Genomic DNA, 22439 nt, shown 5'->3' on the forward strand with positions numbered 1-22439 from the left:
AGTTTTGGTTTGCAGATTTAAGTAAAAAGGCTACAAAAAGCAAACAAAGAATTTATATTGAGAGAGTAAAAAAGTTGAAGTTAAAAAAAAAAAGAGAGAGAATGGGGCAGCAAATCTACGTCGGAGTGCGTTTATTCTTTTCTGATTTCCCCTTGTTCATATGGTCGACCTGATCCTTCCACGTTCTGTATTTTTTCTTCAAGTTTCCTTACTATTTCTTTATTATGGTTTGAGCAAGTGACCGTTCACTACAAAAAAATGATTGTATTACATCACTTAACTAGTATCAGAAAATTAAGTGATATTAGTTATTAAATTCATTTATTGTGTAAATGATGTATTTTCAGAATCGGTTATGTTAAATGATGTCGTTATTAAACTTATTTAACATCATTTGAATGAAATTGACACAAAACTATATTAGTTTACATCATTAAACAAAAACGTGATACAAAATACAAGTTTACATCATTAAATAATTGACACACTTATCTATATGTAGTAACATCACTTATAAAATGATACAAAAATTAGTATCATTTCAATAAAAGATGTAAAGTTTTGAATCAAGTAATAAAATGACACTAAATCTATATTATCTCTAATTTTGAAATATTAATATTCATTATATAAATAAAAATCGGTATATCTACTTACTACCTTTAAAACTGTATTACAGTCAAAAATTTATCTATATGGGTTTTGAACATATTGAATATTTATAAATATATAATATAATATATATATATATATATATTTGTAATTTTTGATAAATTTGCCATTTTCATCACTAAAAATATAACTGACAGTAAGTAGTGTTTTTAATAGTTAATAAAAAAATCTCGTATTTAAAATATGTGCACACATATATAAAATATCTAATTAATTAAAATAGATTATAAGCTAATTAAAAGAAAAAAAATACAATGACTATGCCAAATTCTCGCCTTAAATGCTAGTGTTAATTTCAAATTTATTGCTTTAATTTGTTTAGTTTTTGAGACGCTTTAATTTGTTTTGTAAATTTATTTTATACGCTTAAACACAATATTTGTTATAAGAAATACACTAATATCTCCTAATTTATCTCCTATTTTATCTCAACCACAAACCCACCTCTTTTAGAACGTCCAAAATCTTCTTCTTCTCCTACCTTTACAATTCTTTGTTAAACTCTCTCAACACAGTTTCTAAGAAGTTTTCAAATCTGACCCGTGATCATCTCTTATCCTTTTTTCTTTAATCTTCTACATTAAGTTTTCAATGTTGTCATATATTTATTTTTCTGTGTTATTTGACATGTCATTTGGTAGTTAAAAAAAAACATGAAGATTGGTGAACTTCAAGATCAATGGAGGTATGTAACTAATCATTATAAATGTACATTTTCTCGGCCAGTTTTGAGAAAACAGAAATTTAAGATGCTTTAAACTGTTATGCCAATGTTACTTATAAGCGATTACCTTCACTCAAAGATCGAATAATCAAGAGTTCTCACTAAATTAATTATACTTTTCTATTTTATATTTTGTAGGATAAAAATATGTTCAGGTATCGAGATCCATCTCCATCCTTGGACAACTTGCTCTTCTTATTCTACAAGGAGAAGAAGAAAGAGTATACAAAGAATATTGGAGTTTAAGAGATGGAATGAAGAAATTTGAAACAAAAGCAAGAATGATGGCTGAAACCTATGTCGATTGTGTTTGATATGTTGTTTTCTCCCATTTTTGTAAATTGTTTTTAACTGTGATGTATAATAGAAAAGTATAATGAAAGATTTTAATTTTAGTTATGCTCTTGAAAATCTTAACTGATATTGGAAAATATTTTTTTATTATATAAAATATATTAATTAATAAAATAATAATTACAGTAATTATTTAACAAAATATTTATTTTATTAATCAGATATTTTCTTCTCTTCACGTAATTATTAAAATCAATTATTTTAATTGATATAAAATGACATCATTTAACATTATTGATGTAAAAACTATACATCATTTATTATAAATGACACATATTAACATCATGCATGTAAATGATGTAAATAATTTATATTTTTACATCAGTTATTAAATGAATTGATGTAAATTATTTGCATCACCAACTTCAGAGTCACTTTTTAAGCGATGTAAAACTCTTTTACATTATTTATAAATAATGCAAATATTGAAAATAAATGATGTTAAACCAAACTTAAAATACATGTAGTTTAGAAATATATTGAATATGGACTGTTATTCTTGAGTAATTGTTACTAATTAGCAAACAGATATTTTATATTTTATCTTGTACCAATCTAATTAATAGTTTATTTTCATTTAAAAACAATATATTAGACAACAATGGCCAGAACTTTTTGTCAAAAAACAATGGCCTAAACTCAAAACTCAAAACAGGTCGGATGAACCAAAGCAATAATTTAGATTTGGATGAGGAAATATACTCCTGAAATAATAGGCCCATAATGCTTTGCACCGTAAAACTTAAAGCCCATATTCAATATATCATTTTGTTCTACTACAGTGAATTTAAAAGGTGGAAATAATACGATGCATGTAATTTACTGGCTTGCTTGAACGTTTTTTGGTCTAAGCTTGCTTGAACGTTAATTACCACTATTGGCAATATCAAGTTGAACATATAAAGTATCATAATGTGTAGGGTTTACTTAATATAATTTGCTCAGTTGATCATTTCCTTTTTCTAATTATTCCTTGATTAAACATACCAGTTGTATTCTTGTATTTAACTAAGTGTACGCAATAGTTGAGTAGAAAACCCTAAATAAGTAACATGATGAGTAATAAAGTTTTCGGTTTTACGGTGTTACTAGATTTTGATCCGCGCTTTGGAAGCGCGGAATATTTTACGATGAAAAATTTCACTAATAATTTAACAAATATTTTGGTAATTTTTAAAGAGTGTGTATTTAAAAATATTTTTGCATTTAAATCAGTGTTTTTAAATTCAATCGATTGTGATTATACCGGTTAATCCGGAGATCTGACAATTCAATTTAGGTTTTTTAAATATACATATTAAAAAATCACTAAAACCCGAGACTAACCGATTGAACTGATGGATGACCGATATGTAATCTAATTGGATTTTAAATTGTAATAGTTTCATAATTTCTAATCTTATAATCCAAATTTTAAAGTTTATTATTTTGCAATTTATGAAATTATAACGTTTCTACAAAATTTTAAAGAGAAATGATATATATAAAATAACTAAGATTAATTATTGTATTGTTTTGGAAACATTGATAGTAGTTATAAAAATATATTGTTTGGAAACATTGATAGTAGTATAAAAAAAAATAAGTATATTGTTTTGGAAACATGGATAGTAGTATAAAGAAAAGAACATTAGTAATTTAATGTAAGTTTAACTATAAAGTATAAATGTGTATTTAATTTAAAAACTTACAAAATAAATGTTAGATCCAACAAAATGTTTCTGTTTTAATAAGATAGATGGAAGTCACAATACCGAGATGAGAAGAAATGTAGAACCAAGAAACAACCATCTCTCAATCTCTCCTACCTTTTCCTGCGTTGTGTTGTCAACAATAGATTACTTTAGATATATACATCCAACATCATCAGGAATGTACATATGTACACACATAGAAAAGCTTGAAAATAAAAATAGATCGAGAATTCAGAAAAAAAAAATTGCAGTGGCTTGAAAATAAAAACGACAAAAAAAGAAAATAAAAACAACAAGTTCTTTTTGTTTTTTTTTTAGTAGATAGTTCAAAAGTTTTGATATGGACTGAAACCTACGCTTGAATTCCTGCTTGGCTTTGTTCATTTGTTTAAATAATATTTGATCAATTTGTATTAGATGTTTTATTATTCTACAACAGGTAGGGGTTCTTTTGGCAACATATTACTAAAGGTAGGTTACATTAAGTTCACTATATTTTAATTGTCATAGGAAACTGATTAGCAAACCAATATGGCTATTTATAGGATTAAATTAGTATAAGCTTTATGATGGTCTGACCAATAACATGTGCACCCTAGTTGAAACTAGATTTTATGGAGAGTACCACCATCAAACACTATACAAATTTTCATATTCTCCTCTGTACATGGTGCAGACAAAAATATATCTATACATAATTGGCGTCCGTGTAACAGTTGAACCGAACTGGAACTGAATATTTGTGGTTGGTGTTGGTTGTGCTGCATTATTGCATAGGAGAAAGATCTAACGGCATAAAAGAACTACACGTGTACGGAAATTATAAGAGTTAGATGAAACAACCAGAGAGAGAGAGGCAATGACTTGTGGCTTGTGGCTTGTGGCTTGTGACTTGTGAGGTGAAATGACAGAGGAAATGCAGAGAACTATGAAAAAAGAGTTACGAATGAGACAAAATGTCAGAGGAAATGTCAGCTTCCTCTGTCCATTGCAACACTGTTTTACCTCCCAGAACCATATTTTTGTTTGTAGATTTGTTTCACTGATCCAGAATTAATTGGATCCAGCATAGAATGGTGAGATTGTGAGTAAACCATTTACATTTCATCGGCTCTTCCCACTGGTAATCATGGTAGTGTGTTGGTTAAAACGTTGATATCATTCAAACCCTTGAAATGATCTGCTTTTCACAAATGAATAGCATTCCAAAACATTAGGTTTTCTTTGAAACAAATATCTTAAAAGGGTTTGCCATGCTCAAAATCAATCAAAGCTAAGGATAAAGTATTAATCAATGATTCAAAGATGAAATTTTATGGTTTATATTCTTAGCCATTTTATAATTTTGATGAAGTTTATCAGAAATATTGTATGGACTTTAAAAATCTGTGTTGTACGGATATGTTTTCTATGACTCTCATAAAAATATATTGAAACTCAATTAAAAGGATTTCATATCAAATTTTCTGAGCTATTATATGTTTAATGCATGATTTCATAACCAATCTTCTATTTCGGTCGCAACTGTTTTCTCGGTGATTGAAAAGGAAATGAGAAATATTATCTTAGCCAAAAGGTCAACAAAGAGCTTCAAATCCCTTATGGTTCTCTGGTTGTGTTAGATTGACTTCTTTTGCTAAGTTCTTTATGATCCATCTTGTTTTTTATTCTTTTTTGCCAAAATGGCTCAGACCAAGATCTTTGTATAAAAACCTCTTAATCATCTATAATATTTACAGCTTAACAAAAAAATGCATGATTTCCAAGTAATGATTGATGTAGTAAACTTGTTTCTTTTTTCCAAATTTATGATTGGAAAACATCCCGAGACGAATTATTTGAACCATTAATTTTCTAACTATTATTGTTTCTACCAAAATTTATGAACTTTGAGTTACAATTTTTTATTTACCAAAATATTCGGAAAAGAACCCCAATAATCAAACAAAACCAAAACTGTACAGGACACAAGAAAAAGAAAAAGCATTAGACGTGGACATCTACTAAATAATTTTTAGTTTTACGTATCTAGACGCGGTTAGGGATGATATTCGAGTTTCATCTTTGTAATTTTCTTCAAGGTATTTGCACCGACGTATTTAGTAGTAGAATAATGGAATTGAGAATTGGAAAATGACTAGTGAGAACACTTCTTGGAACCTCTAGTCATATGTCTAATTGTCTATATTTAACGAACCTTAAATATAATAGGTTCATTCTACGGCAAATATTATCACTACAGAGAAGAAAACAAGATTTTGGGGCCCTATATTAGTACATGCAAATGGTGAAAGCTAACCAAATCGTTTGCAAGATACGGTGAGCGACAATTTTTTTTTTTGAACGACGATGAGCAAAACACAACCATCTCTTTTCGAAGTATTATTTCAATTACAACATCGATACTTATATGATTTCAGTAATGACCAATTTTCATAATAATAGGTAACTCAAACAAATCATGTGCATGGGATGAAGACATTAGACCAGAGCCGATGATCGCACAGATCTTGATTGGTTTTAAAAGTAAGAATATACAGTACTAAGAATAAAAATGTTAGAAAAATCCTATGAGATCTATTTTTCAACTTGTTAGAGAAGACAATAAATACCGGCGTTAGTGACGCCGCGTTGCTTACGACTTGCAAATTATATAATGGTTATGGTCAGAACTCAAGAAAAGCGGTAATACATTTTTCACCAAGTTCAATACTTATAATTATGGGAAATTTTCAAAAATACCACTTTGAAGGTACCATTATTCATCTTTACCACCACTAAGTACATATTTTCAAAAATACCTTATTTATTAAAATGTTAAAGACTCTTATATCTTTGTTTTTATATGCTTTTTCAAAATTTTAATCCAAAATTCTAAATCCTAACCCCCAATTCTAAACCCTAAACCCTAAATCTTCAACTCTAAACCCTAAACCCTAAACTATATACCCTAAATTCAATATCCTAAACCCTAAACCCTGAACCTCAACTATAAACCCTAAATCCTCAACTCTAACCCTAAACTTTATACCCTAAACCATAAAACATCAAATCTAAACCCTAAAACATAAAATCTAAACCCTAAATCCTAAACGTTCAAATCTAAACCCTTCATTAAAAATAGTGGTAAAAGTGGTTAGTGTAAACATGAAAAAGTGGTACTATGAAAATGGTATTTTTGGCAATTTCTCTATAATTATTTGTCAAAAGCGTGCAAAGGTAAAAATATACTCACTCCATTTCGAATTATTTGTCATTTTAGAGTAGAATTTCCGTTTCAAATAAGTATCGTTTTCGGTTTTCAATGCAAAATTTATTGAAAATATTTTTTACTATATTTTTCTATTGGTTGATATATGGTTAAATGTATTGGTAATAATATTTTTATTTTGAAAATATATAAAATTAAATGTTTTTTAATTTGTGTGTATAAAATTAGAACGATAAATAATATGAAACGGAGAGAGTATAAAAAAGAATAAACTAGTTTCAAATTCCAATTCCAACTACATAAGAAAATTACAAGCCCCTCATCAAAAATAAATTCCTATTCTAGACGTTTATTTATATAATTTCGAAAAAATGATGACCTAGTATAATTTCTAAGGTATTTTATTTTCGCCATCACACAGAAGTAACTAATTCTCTAGATTTCATGCCATTTCTCAAAAAAAAAAACTAATTCTCTAGATTTCTTTTAAGGAAAAACAAAATACACGAGAATGAGATACGATAAGATAATATAAACATATAACTGATTGTGGCAGGGGAATCATTCTAATACAAAATAGTCTATAAATTTTATTGTTGTCAGCAATCAGTGTAATATATATTTATACTCTGTAAAAATACAATCAATGTAATATTAATATAATGATGTCCTCTTGACTTCAATAATGCGTGATTCATGTCTGGACATGGTCCACAACGGTTAGGAAGCTGTCCAAGTAACAATAATATTTCATAAAACGTGTAACATTAAAAACCAAGTTGATGGGTCGACCAAGTCCAATCTCATTATAAATACACACACACTTACGTGTTTCTCCTCCATTGCTCCTTGTCTCCCTCTCTCTCTCCTTATCTCTCTCACGTAATCAACTTCTCTTTGTGTTTTATTTCAGCCGGTAAAAGAAATGGTTGACCAGAAGAAGTTCGCTCTGTTTCTAGCGACTCCTGATTCAGAGTTCGTTAAGAAAGCGTACGGAGGGTACCACAACGTGTTCGTGGAGACGTTCGGAGACGAGGGAGAGCACTGGGACTCGTTTAGGGTCGTGGAAGGCGAGTTCCCCGACGAGAAAGATCTTGAGAAGTACGATGGTTTCGTTATCAGTGGAAGCTCTCATGATTCTTTTGAGAATGATGAGTGGATCCTTAAGCTATGCGAGATCGTCAAGAAACTTGATGAGATGAAGAAGAAAGTTCTTGGCATCTGCTTCGGTCACCAGGTTTATCTTCTTTTCCCTATAATTAGTTTATTATCACTTGTTTTTTTTTTTTTTTTTATATTTTCTGTTCACCACGCTCTAATTCATAACTAGTGGCTTTAAATTGAACCTTTTACTTATAGACGGTATATTTAGTAAACAAAATTTTGCTAAACTTTAAATGAAAGAATTTAAAGTTTTAACATTATTGAAACTTTGATCCAAAACTTCCTAATTATTAGAAAAAAAATTTAGGAATGAGTAGTAGTGAAGTATTCAATAAGCATGACAACAATGGTTAGGATCTACTAGTACCAAACACATTTTCCACTTAATATAATGTTTTCGACTGTGATTATAAGATTCCTCTAATCATAAGAACTCGAATTCCTTTAGATCATAGCCAGAGTTAGAGGAGGAACAGTTGGAAGAGCAAGGAAGGGACCAGAGCTTACACTTGGAAAGATAACCATCGTCAAGGATGCAATCACACGAGGAAGTTACTTCGGAGATGAGATTCCAGACAGCATATCCATCATAAAACTACACCAGGACGAAGTGTTGGTGTTGCCGGAAGGAGCCAAAGTACTAGCTTATTCAGACAAGTACGAGGTGGAGATGTTCTCCATAGAAGATCATTTGTTCTGTATTCAAGGACATCCCGAGTATAACAAAGAGATTCTCTTCGAGATCGTAGATCGTGTTCTTCGTCTTGGCTTCATCAAGGTTTGCTTTATTATATAATGATCATCTTATAACGTAACAATGAGAATAAAATGTGGTATGTATCTGACGAGTTATGAGTTACTTTTGCAGCAAGAAATGGCTGATGCGGCAAAGGCATCGATGGATAATAAGGGAGCTGACAGGAAACTTTTGGAGACGATTTGCAAGAACTTCCTCAAAGGCAGAGTTCCAGCTAACTAGTTGTTTCACTCCCAAGTTATCTATTTGTCTCCTGTTATATTGGAAACATTTATGGATTTATGATCTTTGCATTATTATTCCTAATCAATGTATAACCTATTAATTAATCTCAAGCGTGACATTTATTTATGTTTTGTTTAGTTGAATCTTCCATGTTTTACATTTCTTGATCATTGGTCTAAACAGAATGAACAGAAACATAACCATATCAAAGGACAATGAGATACTTGGCAGTTACTTTGGAGACTTAGGTCCATATCATATGCCATCTCTTGATGAACTTGCAATCTACTTCGTCTTAACATTACACAAATCAAAAATAATCAATTTAAGTTACCACTTCTTTTCTTAGTGCTGGAATGAATACAAATCGAACGATAAGTAAAAAAATGAATAAACTTCAATCTGAGTCAAAAGCAACTTTATATGTAGTTAATGTAAAATATAGTCAGCATCTTTGTTTTTTTTCAAGGATCATCAGCAGAGAAATCAGGTTCAGAAGGTTTCTGAAACTTCACAAGCTCTTTGGTAGACTTTGCTGCAATACGGTTCTGGTGAACTTTACGAAGTGCATTCGCTGCAAACTTTGACGCCAAGAACGTAGCTCTGATGCTAGCAACATGCCCTTCTCCTTCTCCTTCCTCCTCTTCTTCTTCCTTCTTAAGCTGCTCAAGTTTCTTCTTCTTCACGTACCGTCTCCACGCAGCTTGTATGAAGATAGCAGCCCAAGTCCTCCACTGCTGCGAGTAGAATCTAAAAGTATGCTGAACCTGCCTGCTGTGCAGTCTCCTGAACTGGCTCGCCACGAACTTGAGCTCATCTGCTATCAAAGCAAACGCTTCCACTTCGGTTAAAGCCTTTGCGGTTCTTGTGGAGGAAGGTAGGTTGGAGCCGGATTTGGGATCAAGCGCCCACGTCAGAAGCTCTTCCCCGCAGAAGTCTCCTTCTTTGAGCAAACTACGGTTGAAGAAACCGCTTCTCCCACCATCTGTTGTCACGCTCTCTAGCCGGCCACGGATTATGAAGAGCATCTCGTTGACAGGGTCACCTTCCCTGACCAGGTAAGAGTTCTCCGTGTATAGACACGGCTTCAACCTCTCGCATATTGCATCGAGCAGCCTCTCTTCCATATTCTCAAACAGAGGAACCTAACATAACATAACAAGATGGTTTGGTTACATTGATGAGTGTTAAGAAGAGAGTCTCTATCGATAAAGAAGCTTTGCAATCAATGTGTTAGAAGAGAGTCTCCGCGCGATAAAGAGGCTTTGCCAAACGGCATCACTTTGCAAAGCTTCTTTATCGGACAGAGACTCTCTCTTCTAACACATTGATTGCAAAGCTTCTTTATCGGACAGAGACTCTCTCTTCTAACAATGAGATCAAAGACTTTAAAAAAAAGTTAAGATTCAAACTTACCCTCCGGACCAAAGCTAGACAGAGATGACGTTTGATGTCTCTTCTCAGATCCTTTGGGAGGTTCTGAACCAGATTCTCTTCATCAACACCGCGCGTCTCCAACCACTTGTACTGGTCATAACGTCTGACCCGTTCTCTCAGGTCAGGTGGAAGCATCCGGTGATGCATCCACTGCTCCGAGTCACGCTTCTTCACCCTCATCTCCTCGAGACGGATCGTAAGAGACTGGAGATAAGTCTGCATGTTACCAATGAGGAGAGCAAAGAGAAGAAGCCCAGCAACAGCAAGTGCTATGGAGAATATGATCTCTCCAGGGTACGTGCTTGTCTGAAGCCCTTGACCGAGAGTGCTGCATGCATTAGAGAGACATCAAACAAAGTTACTAACGAAAACAAAGAGAGAGACATCGTCATAATCAAACACAGACGTTACGTTACCTGAGATTCTGAAGTCCCCACCACAGACAGAAGAAGTATTTAGCTACAAAGCTCTCAGACGAGACAATGCCAGAGGACAGTGCTCTCAAGTAGATTCCGAAATCAAAAGGAGGATTGTCGCCATCAGTGACATTGACAGGACAGCTTTTCTGGAGAACAGACTCTTTGATTCCGTTCCAAGCAGCATAACCGACCATGTTTTCGTTACCGCAAAACAAAAAGTTTCTGGTGCAGTTCGGTCTTTGATCAAAGCAAGCCTTCTTCCAGCAACCGTTGACGCGTTCTAAAGCCAGTAAGTACCATAACGCCCCAACCATCTGATAAAATTAAAAAAAAAAAAGGTAAAAGAGTTATAATCAGTTATATGAACCATAAAAAAAAAAGGAAAAAAGTATAGTAACTGACGTGACTAGCAAGCATGTAGAGTAGCAAGTAATAAGCAGCACCAGCCCAAGCTGTCTCAGCAAACACCCCAGCTGTTCTCTTTAGCTCTTGGCTTAAGGGATAGATCCGAATAAACCGCGGAATGTACTGTACTAGGATGATGGAACGTAACGCTTGCTTTGTCGCCAACACACTCCCTCCTGTAGATGTGTACAGAAACCTCCAAACTGCAATCTGGAACCACCACAACAGCAACAACAACAAAAATGACATAAACTAGTCATCACTTTAATTCAATATGAAGCATGTGTACAAAATATTGCTTCAACTCGGCATTGACAGTAAAAAATCGGTAAAAACTATAAAGTGCATAGTTACCGCCTAGCGATTTTTTGAACAGTGATATGAAGCAATAAAATTGTTTTTGTGGTATTATTACCTGTGGAAGTGGAAGAACAGAGAGGAAGTCAACGATGAAGAACTGCTGCAGATACCGTTTAGCTATCTGCGCAGGGTCGATCACAAGCTCTCCTCTCCCAAAAACCCTCGAAGAAGGGGCGACGAAAGCTGTCCTAAACTGGAGAGCCATGCGGAAAAGATAAAACGCATCGATGAACGTCCTCAGCGTCGTCGCTATGATAGCCAACCCCCGGTCGATGCCGATACACTTGTCGCTGTCGTTAATAAACGGAAGGTACAGGAAGAGAGGGTCCACCGAGACGGCGAGGATGCAGGAAGTGACGAAGAGCTTGTTGCACAGCAAAAGGAACTTGTCCTGCGGATCGAATATCTTCCTCTCTGATACTTTGAGATCTTCGGGGAAGACTGCTCGCGAGACGCCGAGACCGATTGATCTTCCTAGAGACCAGAGACCTTTGGAGCCTCTTCTAAAACCTTTCTTAAACGAACCAGAAGATGCATTGTTGTTACCCTGAACACTACCACCAACACGTGGTGGTCCTTGGAGATTGAGTGTGCATCTGTTGAGACCTGCTTCAGCACCCTGAGAGTATCTAGAATCCATACTATCCAACCTGTGGAGAACAAAAGAAACTAAAAGAAAGGCTTTAACTTTCAAAAACAAAAAAAATTGAAAGGATAACAACACAAGAAAGATGTCTGAAACTAGTTCTTTTGTCTGAAACAATTTAAAAAAACTAAGTTATATACCTTACGAACTTCTCGCGTTGGCCACTGATAACTTGTGATTTCACTGATGTTTTGACACAGTCGAACATGCTTTTTTTCCCCTGTGACTCAACTCATGAATCCCACAAGTGCAGAACCTGCTTTCTCGCAAATATAATAAAATAAATAAAAATAAATCATTAAAAAGTCGAGATATAAAGAAGAGCACCAAACATGTGATGTTTAATGTTGTTTCCAGAATTTCTGTCAGAAATCATTGGTATGAACATGGTTTGTTTTTTAAAGCCAGGCAATAGAGTATAAGAACATTCATTCATCCATTGTCGTTGACCTAAAATTCCAAATTGACTGAAAATTCAAAACCTTTAAATCGAAACATCTATAAAGGCATACGAAAAATCATCACTTTATATATATAAAGACGAGTTCTTTAGCATCAAAACGGTGTAAGAAGTACACAATCAAAGATCATTACACAGAGTAATAGGGAGTTGTAATGAATACCGAAGAAGAAGTAAGAGGGTATGAAGAAGTTGCAGGCTGAGATGAAGACGATGAAGAAGAAGAAGAAAGCGAAGGACTTTGGTGGAAGGAGACGAAGTCGTTTCAGACAAAAGAGATTTTATACTTAAAAAAAAAATTGGATATTTGAGAAGAAAAGTGAGAAACTGTCTCTCCGTGCCGCCCGGGTCGGGTCCACCCCACCCCTCTTACTTACTGCCGTCCCATCTCTTTCTAATTCTTTTTTGCGTTAGTTAGTTAATTATAAAATCAATTAGTTAACCGTACTTATTATTCTTTTTATTTGCTTTTACATCGAGTATTCTTAAATATTTACACACAAAACATAATAACTTTGCTGTAGAAAACTGTCTGAAGAATAAAAACAGGTTGCAAATTATTCTCGTACTAAATTTTGATCCGCCCTTCAAAGGGCGGGTATATTTTTGTTTTACATTTTTTTAGAAATTTTAATTTCATGTTTGTGTATTTTTTGTAAATCATATTTGTATTTTCTGTGATCATATTTGTGTAAATATTATTTTTTAAAAAGTTCAGTAAAAGATTTTTGATAGTTATATTGAATTTGTGATTTTTCATAACTATAAACACTTCTATCATAGTCATTTCATATATTAATTGTACTTTATTTCTAACAGCTATAAATTTTTATTTTTCTTAAATAACAAAGTAATATTATTTTTGATCCACGTTTTCAAAGTGCAAATTTATTTGCCGAAACAAATTAAATTTATTGAATATAAATTATATTTCTGACTATTTATTTACATTTAAATGTTACAAAGAAAGCATTATATATGTGAATATTATAATAGGTTTAACGTTTTAATAAAAATAATTTTGATGATGAAATATATAATCAGGTTTAAATAAAATCAGAATATTGTGGTATTTATTAGCATTTTGAATTATTCACGCAATTAAATATTTGTACTCGAAAAAACCAATATAGAATCGATCCCATAAGTCTATGCCTCGAATCTGATTATATTGGACCTATATATTAAAATATTAATTTATTATATTTATCCAAATTTTGCTAAATTTAATTTATGATATAGTTTTAGTATATTTTCATATACGATATGAATCCACGGCACCAGTGGTAAATCTAGTGATCTACATTGAATTCAGCTTAGAATTTGAATTAAATTATAAAATTTCTATTTAGAAATCCCATACGATTAAAAATCCATCAAATTTTCATTTATCCGTGATTTTTGTAATGGTTGACCCGAAAAATTGAGATAATTTAATTATCTTTTAATTATTTAATTTCATGATAATTATTATTTATCGGCAAAATCCTAATTTTGTAGATATATTAGTTAGATAAATTTGTATTTCATGAATTGAAATAAAAATCTAATTATTTTTATTTTATATTAACTTTTTCAATGGTAAATAATATTATATTAATTATTTATTTTATTAAAAGGTCAGGGTTAGTAAATATAAAGCATAAACTTAGATTTTAAATATTAGTAGTCATAATAGTAAGAATAAAGGTGGTTATTAATTTGGATTAATTAATGTATTATTGTTGATTAATAACATATATTTTCCGTAACAAAATGTGCATATATTTTCAAAAAAAAGTGATGTAATTATTTTACATATTCAAATCGATATATATCAACAATTTATTTGTACATTTTCATAAATGTTGCAGTTATGGATCTTAGAATATAGGAATTAAAGGAAAACAGTTATAAAATATTTGTTTTTTTAATAAGCCCCAACCATTATGGAGTTAAAAACTGGTTACAAAATATTTATTTAGATCCAGTTATAGAATATATGGTTTTTTATTGTGGAAAAAATAGTTGTTGGACATAATCCCATATCAATTGGACATGTTGAAGAATTAATAGTATTGATTTCCACATGTACTTTTGAAAGAAAGAAAACCTTTTAGCTAGACATTATATTATTTAATTTGAGATTATAATATCTAACTTTTCCATTTTGAAAACATACATGCGTTGTAGTTTTTATGTAGTTTGGCAACTTACCTAATTCAGATTCAAGTATGACAGATTTCATACCGAAACAGAATGTTTCCTTAATTATTCTTACATCGGCCAACTGTATAACTTACAAGGAATTTTGTATTTTAATCAGTTTAATGATGAATTCTATAAATGATTCGATTAGCACAAATACTGGAAAAATAAAGGAAGAAAAAAGATGCGTAAGAGTACAAGACATGTGACTCTGCGAGGCCATAACAAAATAGAAAAGCCTAAATTTTATTTTTAAACAATAAACTTACATTCTCTTCAACATAAACATTCACAAATCTGAGCATATATTTTTGTGGTGTCTGAGTTATATATGAAGCAGCTAAACACTAAGCTGTATGCCTGTACACTTTGAATTTATGAATACTTGTTACTCATACTCAATTTGATATTAGAGAGGTTAACAAATACGTTGAAAAGAATGTTAAACCGAATGAGAGCAAGTTGATCAAACATAATATAAAATCATACTACAAGAAGAGCTAATCAAAGAAAAAAATGAGGTTTCAAATAACATTATAATAATAAATAGGATGGAATCACACTTTCTAGACGATCTCTGGTTTAGCAGACATTTGTATAACCTCAGCATCAGCAACGTGAACATCTTTCCCAAGAACCGTTACGTCAGCCACACGAGCCCAGCTTCCAACGGTCGAGTCCCACCCCACGATACTATCAGACACACAAGCATGTTCCTTGATCCTCACGCCTCTCATCACAGTGCAACCAAACAGCCTCACGCCCGGTTCAATCACGCATCCCGGACCGATCACCACGTCAGGCCCTATCAAGCATCTTTCTCCAATAACCGCTGTCTCATCCACCATAACATTCCCTAATATGTGATCTCCCGACGCTAAAAGCTCCCCCGGCGCGTTCTTTCTCAGATAGTCGAGATACATTCTCTGCCCTGTCAAGTAATCTCTCGGCTGACCTATGTCCATCCAGAAACCTGGCAGCACCATGGCGTAAAGCTTTTTCTCCGAGGCGATCTTGGGGAATATCTCTTTCTCTATCGACGTCCGTCTCAGCTCGATCCTGTCGAGCACGGACGGGTTCAAGAGGTATATCCCAGCGTTGATCTTGTCCCCCACGAAATGTTTCGGTTTCTCGACGAAACTCTCGACTCTTGCTTTTGCTTCTTTCTCCATAACAACCACGCCGTACTTTGAAGGATCATCTACTTTGGTCACCATGATGGAAGCTTCGGCGCCGTGGCTCTTGTGGAACTGGATCATCTCGAGGAGTGGGTATTCGCAGATGACGTCGCTGTTCAGCACGAAGAAGGGTGTGCCTGATTCGTCGTCGAGGAGCTTGTCACGAGCCAGAGCGAGAGGCCCTGCTGTCCCTAGGGGTTCGGTTTCTTGGGAGAAGGTGATCTTCATCTCCAGCTTCTTCTCGTATTCTTTCACAAAATTCAACATCACCTTTTAAATTAAAATAAAAAAAACACAATGTGAGTCAATCATTATGCCACAGGGTAAATAATAATGAAACAATAAGGTAGTAATAGTACCTCTGGTTGTTGTGGTTGATAGCTAATACAACTTCAGTAACTCCAGCAGCTTTTAGTGCTTCAATCTATTTTAATCAATCATCAACCAAAAAAGTATATGATCAGAGAATGAATGAATGCATCATAATGAGAAGAAGAAGAAGCTACCACCAACACATTTACCTGATGCAAAATCATGGGCTTGTTACCAAAATCAACAAGAGGTTTGGCATGCTGAATGTAAGAGGTCTCAATCGAGTTCCGAATCCTCCTACTAGAATTACAGCCTTCATTCTTCTACAGATATAATGTAGTAGTAATCAACAAGAATTGTGCAACATGGTATTACTACCTATATATATTTTCTGGAAAAAAAAGGAAAATCTTCAATCTCTTTTAAAAACTTTATAAGAACAAAACACAAAAGCCGGGTCAGCCTTAGTCTAGTGGCTAAGTGGCATCCAAGGCACCGGGGTTCGACTCCATCTTCAGGGGTTCCTGGGTGTGAGATTTCCCCAAGTGGCAAAAAAAAAAAGAAAAAAAACAAAAAAAAAAAAAAAAAAAACAAAACACAAAACAAAAGAAATCTCTTTGAATCAACTATATCTATATACATTTAACAGGCAGGAAACTTCTTATCACGATCAAGAAACAACGATGTAAATGAATAAGGATCTATAAGGGAAGAGAAGACTATGCGTTTCTTTTTTTTTTTTTTGAGAAAATGAGACTATGCGTTTCTTGCAACAGACTTACACGAAGTTTTTGAAGATGTTCTTTTTACAGATCTGAAACTAGGCGAATGTAGGTATATCCCTGTCTGTCGACTGGTTTGACACTGATAAGTGAAGAATGGTGGAAGGAGACGGAAGTCGTTTCAGAATTCAGACAGAGAGAGATTAGATTTTTCTTTAGAAGAAAACTGAAACTGCTGTCTCCGTGCAGTCCGAGTGGGGTCCACACGGTCTTACTTATTACCGTCTCATCTCTCTAATTCTTTTCCATGAGTCAGTCAATAGAAGAATTATCAATAAGTCAACAACTCTAAATATTATTTTTATTGGTTTACATACATATATAACGTTTTCAAAATTTATGCACAAAAATAAAATAAAAAGTTTGCTTTTCAATAGAGTCTGAGAAAACAGGTTACAAATTAAATTGTTTAGTTATTCTTCACATGTACTTTTATTTAAAAAAAACAAAACCGTTAGAAATTATTTATTTAATTTGAGATTATGATATCTAAGTTTCCATTTTGAAAAGATACATGCTTTGTAGCTTTTATGTAGTTTGGCAACTTGCCCAATTCAGATTCAAGTATGACAGATTTTATATCAAAAGTAGAATGTTTTCTTAATTATTCTTTCATCGGCCAACTGTATAAAATTATAAGGAATTTTGTATTTTAGTCAGTTTAATGAAAAATGATTCGTAATTAGCACAAATATTGAGGGAAAAAAAAAGAAAAGAAGAAAAAGAGGTGCAAGAGTATAAGACCTCTGACTCCTGTGAGGCCAAAACAAAATAGAAAAGCCTAATTTTATTTTTAAAACAATAATTCCGAACATGTTTTGTTCTTCCACATGTAAAAATTGACATAGCCTTTCTCATTGTTCATCAGAGCCACTGATTAAAAAAACAAGTAAAAACAAACGTTTCAGCTCAAGAGATTCATAGAATCCGCTATCTTGTTCCTGGCCTCGTCACAAAGAACATCAGCTTTGCTTCCGTATATCGGCTTGTGGATGATCACTCTGACATTCCCATGATTCAGTATACCTTCACTACCCGTAGGCATGATCTTCCCTGTTCCCATCAGCGTTATTGCACTACTGGAACTCCTGTCTTAGCTGCTACCGTAAACGCACCTTTCTGTAATATATCAAGTTTTCAAGAAAGACAAGCGTCTCTTATGTGACTCCCTCTTAAACACAATAACCAAAGAAACTTGAGCGAGATTATGTGTTTACCTTGAAAGCACCTAACCGACCATCCTTACTCCGCGTTCCTTCCGGGAAGAAAAAACACAGATGCTCCCTTCTTCACTAGCCCATGCATCGTTTCAAGCAATCCTATAATACAATGCCACAAAAAGAGTTATGAGTTTTTTTTTAAAACAGAAACACTTGAGATTAGAGTGAGTGAGGGAAGAAGCATGCATACCACTTGGCTTCTTGGGTCCATCCGCTTCAAGGGAACAACGCCCATCATGGACATGGCCCAACCGATGACAGGAATAACGAATATCCCCGTCTTGCTGATGAACTTATAGCTTTGGCCAAGGCTGAGAAGCGTGTATATATCCAGAAAACTCTGGTGGTTTGAAACATAAACACAAGGAGTGTCGGATGACGGCAGATTCTCAAGCCTTGGATCTCGGTTTTGTAGAACGGGTAGATGCTTATGGAAGCCCAGTTTTAGCTATAAAGTGATGGAACTTCTCCTGTAGCGGTCAAGAGAAGTACAAAAGGATGGCCAATAATCATCAGGACGATGAGAACGATGGCGGAGACGCCAGCGACGAGGCAAAAGCATATCCCTCTGAGTCTTGAGCTCAACTTAATCTCTGCACTTCAAAGTTCAAAGACAAAAGAAAAGGATTAATTGTGTTATTGAAAACAAAAGAAGAACAAGAGGTTGTTGTAATACAGCCCAAAGCAGAGAGAGAAGTTTGTACCTGGTTCTGGATAAGTAGTAGATTCAGGGGTTGCAGCAGCTCCTGAAAGATCCGACCTCACACTTAATAACCTCCGTGAGTTCTTCTTATCACGAACTTTGAAAGGGTTACATCTTATAGAGCATTGTACACCAACACTACGCCTTGTTTCCCCTCTCTGAGCAGCTAAAGAAGAAGCAACAAAAGTTTGAGTCTTTACATAGAACAAAGCAGACGCAACAAGAAACCAATCTTGATTGATTCCTACCATGAAGGGAATAGTAGTACTCAAGCTCGAAACCACGACCAAAGAAACATCCTTTACTGATCGGAATCTGAAGTTCATAAGAGTAAAGAGAGCTTAAAGTTTGAAACTTTCATTGTCAACTAAAAAAAGCCCATCACTTTCTCAATGAGACTAACGAAGTTATCCCGATTGAATTACAAGAACTTACCCGAATCAACGATGACTGTGATGAACAGATTGGTTTACTATAATCTGAGAACATAACATAAATTAAGAAGAACAGAGTTATTATCTCCCGATTTAATTTACAGGAAAATGAATCTAGGAAGAAGTAGGGAAGAGTTTGGCGGCATACATGGAGGAGGAGGATGTGAAGAGATGAAGCCCCGAGCAGAAGCGACATCCATGGCGGAATCTCTCGAGAGCTAAAACATCCGTGAGATTTGCTCATGTTTATCTCTCATCATCCTTCTCATGCTTTTATCTTCTTATATTCGTTGCTCCGCTGTTTTTACTTTTTGTATATAAACTGTGTGTCGTTTCAAAGAGATAAAGCAGCGGGTTGCGTTTTCTGTTTGTGAGACGAACTGCGTGCCGTTTGTTACTGAATATACAAGGCCTTAATATGTCATGTCACTGAATAAATAGCCCCACTGAATAATTATTTTGTGTTTGTAAGGATTTCAGGCTTTGGGCCTTATATATTAATATAATTTGACGGGAAAAAAATAGCCCTTCTAATGTCATAGAGGTATCTAGATGAGGTTATTTTTTTTTCTTTTTTTTTGTCAAGACGGAGTTCTTCTAAATAATTTTTGTAAAGATTAAAAGCAGAGAATGAAGGGTATTTCTCTAATTAAACTTGGAAATTCTGTGAGAAATTCATAGATATATTTGTCTTCTTGCAAGTAGCATAAATTTTAAAATAGAAATTAGATATGTTGTATCAAAAATACTAATATTGTTTTTGTTTAAGAATTCCTCTAAGGTTTAATTATGCAATTAGAGTTTTTCTTAGTCCATTGTATAGTAACGTTGTTTAGATATTTTCAGTTTCGTTTCCTAGTTGAAATTTTTAAAAACGTTCTGTTTATCTCTCGAGAGCTAAAACATTCCGTGAGATCTGCTCATGTTTATCTCTCGAGAGCTAAAAACATCCGTGAGATCTGCTCATGTTATCTCTCATCATCTTCTCATGCTTTTATCTTCTTGTATTCGTTGCCCCCGCTGTTTACCTTTTGTATATAAACTGTGTGTCGTTTTAAGGAGATAAAGCGGCGGGTTGCGTTTTTCTGTTTGTGAGACGAACTGCGTGCCGTTTTGTTATACAAGGCCTTATGTAAATTGAAATTCACTGAATAAATAGCCCACTAAAGTTAGATGGGGTTCTTTTTTTTTCTTTTGTCAATTAGATGGGATTCTTCTTTTTTTAGATGGTTCTTCTGAATAATTCCTTTTTAAGATTAAAAGCAGAGAATGAAGGGTCTCTAATGAAAACTTGGAAATTCTGTGAGAAATTCATAGAATATACTTGTCTCTTGCAAGTAGCATAAATTTATTATTTATAAAATAGAAATTAGATATAGAAATATATTGTATCAAAATACTAATATTCTTTTGTTAGAGAATTACTAATTATGTAATAAGAGTTTCCTTAGTCCATCTATTTATATAAAAAGAGGGTTTCCTTCCCTCCTGTTGCGCCACGTAAGGACGAGAGGTCATAATTCGAAGTCTAAGGAGATGACATGTGTTTGTGTCTGTTAAGTGTTATTAGGCTTAAGTTCAGATAATGTTTTCGGCCCCAGAAACTCTGCTATGCTCTAACCCTAATATAATCTGACGACGCTTTCTCTCCTCTGCGTTTTCGACAAATCTCACCCATTACTCCTCATTTACTTCCATCCTTTAATTCAATCTTAATGAGAGAACCTAGATCCTTTCACCTTCCTTTGCTCCTCATGTTATATAAACCTTCTCCTCGAATCTCACCTCGATCCATTTCGACAACCTCCATTCAGCCAAATCAAGCAATGGCACTGAAATCTGATCAAATCTCCGGCAAGTTTTAGTTCCAGTGGGCCCTACATTTTTAACGACATCTCAGTCCTCAAGGTTACTGCTTCTCTACTCTCTGTTTAGTGTCTGGCTTAATCTTTTCAATGTTATTGTCATCTCTCATGGATGGTTAAATTAATTATCTTTCTGTCTTTTCTTTTAGTTATGAGCTGGAAAGCTGAAACCCTTACGAATGTCCTCCCTGCTAAACTCTGCTGCGGCCAAGTTTTCCTCCAAGAAATATCTCACTTTCTCAGGCCCTTTGCCTAATTACTTTTACTGGGAAATATAGGCGTTTCCCTTTTCTTTTTGAAACGGATGTATGAGTCTCAGATGAATTATGTCATCTTGGCTGTTTTTATCTCAACAACTTTATATCGTAATTGGTTAAGTTTCAATAAAAAAATTATTTTTTTTTGTATTAATTGCCAGCCTAGCGTAGAAGCCAAGGCCAAGTTGATATTCTCATCTTTAGTGCACTTTGTACAGAAGATCATATTCCACACAAATCTATAATTGGAGTTAGTCGTCTGAGCTAGGAGTTTCTAATCTCCCTGTTATTTTTATCGTATGAAGTGATAATCTTTTATCATAATTTTTGTCGCCAGACCAATTCGTTAGAGGGGATTTAGATTCTATATGGAACCATAACCAAACTCAGTATCGTTTCTTTAACTGATTATCATTTTGATTCGGAACATTGTAGCCTTTTTTGTGACTAACAAATAGACAATGTTGAAGAAGCCAAGCAGTTCAACTCTAAGTCTGAATGAAACAGCTCATTAGTTTTTGTACTGAGTTTACAGTGGAAATATATAAAAGGTTATGATCATATTTATGATTAGTTTATTTACCCATTGTCATAGTTTAATCTCTTAGTTCAATTCTGTATAACACTACAATTCATTGTCTTTTCAGTTGTACTTCGATTAAACTGAGCAAGTTATCCTTTCATGCCTATTTGTCTATTATTATATGATATTTAGAGTGGCTCAATGCGTTTGTATACATATAATTTTAATTAGTTACTCCCAACATCGTTCAATTTTTACAAGTCACTTTTTTCACCAAATACAAGTTATTTATTTGTAAACTTCAGTTTCCCTTATCGTTCAAATGTTACTAAAAGAAGGCTTTTTTTATACCAACAACTTTTCCGGTCATATATTTAAGGGTCAATTTGCTTAATAATCATAGCAGCATCATATATGAAGAATATAGCCATGCATGAAAAGTTGTGTCAA

At 33.6% G+C, this 22439-nt stretch overlaps 2 protein-coding genes, 1 long non-coding RNA gene and 2 pseudogenes across 4 annotated transcripts; 2 read left to right on the forward strand and 3 right to left on the reverse strand.

Moving 5' to 3' along the window:
- Positions 1 to 1119: 1119 nt before the first annotated feature.
- Positions 1120 to 1791, forward strand: LOC130501944 (uncharacterized). Its single transcript, XR_008939955.1, has 2 exons — positions 1120 to 1357; positions 1535 to 1791. It is a non-coding gene; the product is annotated as an uncharacterized LOC130501944 (long non-coding RNA).
- Positions 1792 to 7488: 5697 nt separating this feature from the next.
- On the forward strand, positions 7489 to 8927 carry LOC130501945 (gamma-glutamyl peptidase 1-like). Its single transcript, XM_056996752.1, has 3 exons — positions 7489 to 7892; positions 8268 to 8597; positions 8688 to 8927. The coding sequence occupies exons 1-3, from the start codon at positions 7581 to 7583 to the stop codon at positions 8796 to 8798; spliced, it is 753 nt and encodes a 250-aa protein (XP_056852732.1). The 5' UTR covers positions 7489 to 7580; the 3' UTR covers positions 8799 to 8927.
- A 184-nt stretch (positions 8928 to 9111) lies between these two features.
- LOC108851542 (putative cyclic nucleotide-gated ion channel 9) lies at positions 9112 to 12847 on the reverse strand. 2 transcript variants are annotated; one of them, XM_018624983.2, is made up of 7 exons: positions 12692 to 12847; positions 12209 to 12324; positions 11478 to 12072; positions 11060 to 11272; positions 10655 to 10971; positions 10218 to 10566; positions 9112 to 9946 (listed from the first exon to the last, which is right to left on the reverse strand). In XM_018624983.2, the coding sequence occupies exons 2-7, from the start codon at positions 12274 to 12276 to the stop codon at positions 9266 to 9268; spliced, it is 2223 nt and encodes a 740-aa protein (XP_018480485.1). In that variant the 5' UTR covers positions 12277 to 12324; positions 12692 to 12847; the 3' UTR covers positions 9112 to 9265. The 2 variants fall into 2 exon arrangements, with proteins under 2 accessions (XP_018480485.1, XP_018480486.1); XM_018624984.2 differs by lacking the exon at positions 12692 to 12847 and having other exon boundaries at positions 11478 to 12091.
- A 2425-nt stretch (positions 12848 to 15272) lies between these two features.
- On the reverse strand, positions 15273 to 17170 carry LOC130501943 (probable mannose-1-phosphate guanylyltransferase 3; annotated as a pseudogene).
- A 587-nt stretch (positions 17171 to 17757) lies between these two features.
- On the reverse strand, positions 17758 to 19588 carry LOC130501941 (1-acyl-sn-glycerol-3-phosphate acyltransferase BAT2, chloroplastic-like; annotated as a pseudogene).
- Positions 19589 to 22439: the final 2851 nt, after the last annotated feature.

The sequence above is a fragment of the Raphanus sativus genome, unplaced genomic scaffold (assembly GCF_000801105.2).
Source record: "Raphanus sativus cultivar WK10039 unplaced genomic scaffold, ASM80110v3 Scaffold0339, whole genome shotgun sequence".
NCBI lineage: Eukaryota > Viridiplantae > Streptophyta > Magnoliopsida > Brassicales > Brassicaceae > Raphanus > Raphanus sativus.

What these genes read in the sequence shown, in the direction of transcription:
- LOC108851542 (XM_018624983.2), bottom strand. Translation starts at nt 12,276, where the DNA reads ATGTTCGACTGTGTCAAAACATCAGTGAAATCACAAGTTATCAGTGGC. An exon ending in CAACGCGAGAAGTTCGTAAG is followed by an intron (nt 12,073 to 12,208) that starts GTATATAACTTA and finishes TGTTCTCCACAG; the next exon opens with GTTGGATAGTATGGATTCTA. An exon ending in CTGTTCTTCCACTTCCACAG is followed by an intron (nt 11,273 to 11,477) that starts GTAATAATACCA and finishes TGGTGGTTCCAG; the next exon opens with ATTGCAGTTTGGAGGTTTCT.
- LOC130501945 (XM_056996752.1), top strand. Translation starts at nt 7,581, where the DNA reads ATGGTTGACCAGAAGAAGTTCGCTCTGTTTCTAGCGACTCCTGATTCA. An exon ending in GCATCTGCTTCGGTCACCAG is followed by an intron (nt 7,893 to 8,267) that starts GTTTATCTTCTT and finishes GAATTCCTTTAG; the next exon opens with ATCATAGCCAGAGTTAGAGG. An exon ending in TTCGTCTTGGCTTCATCAAG is followed by an intron (nt 8,598 to 8,687) that starts GTTTGCTTTATT and finishes TTACTTTTGCAG; the next exon opens with CAAGAAATGGCTGATGCGGC.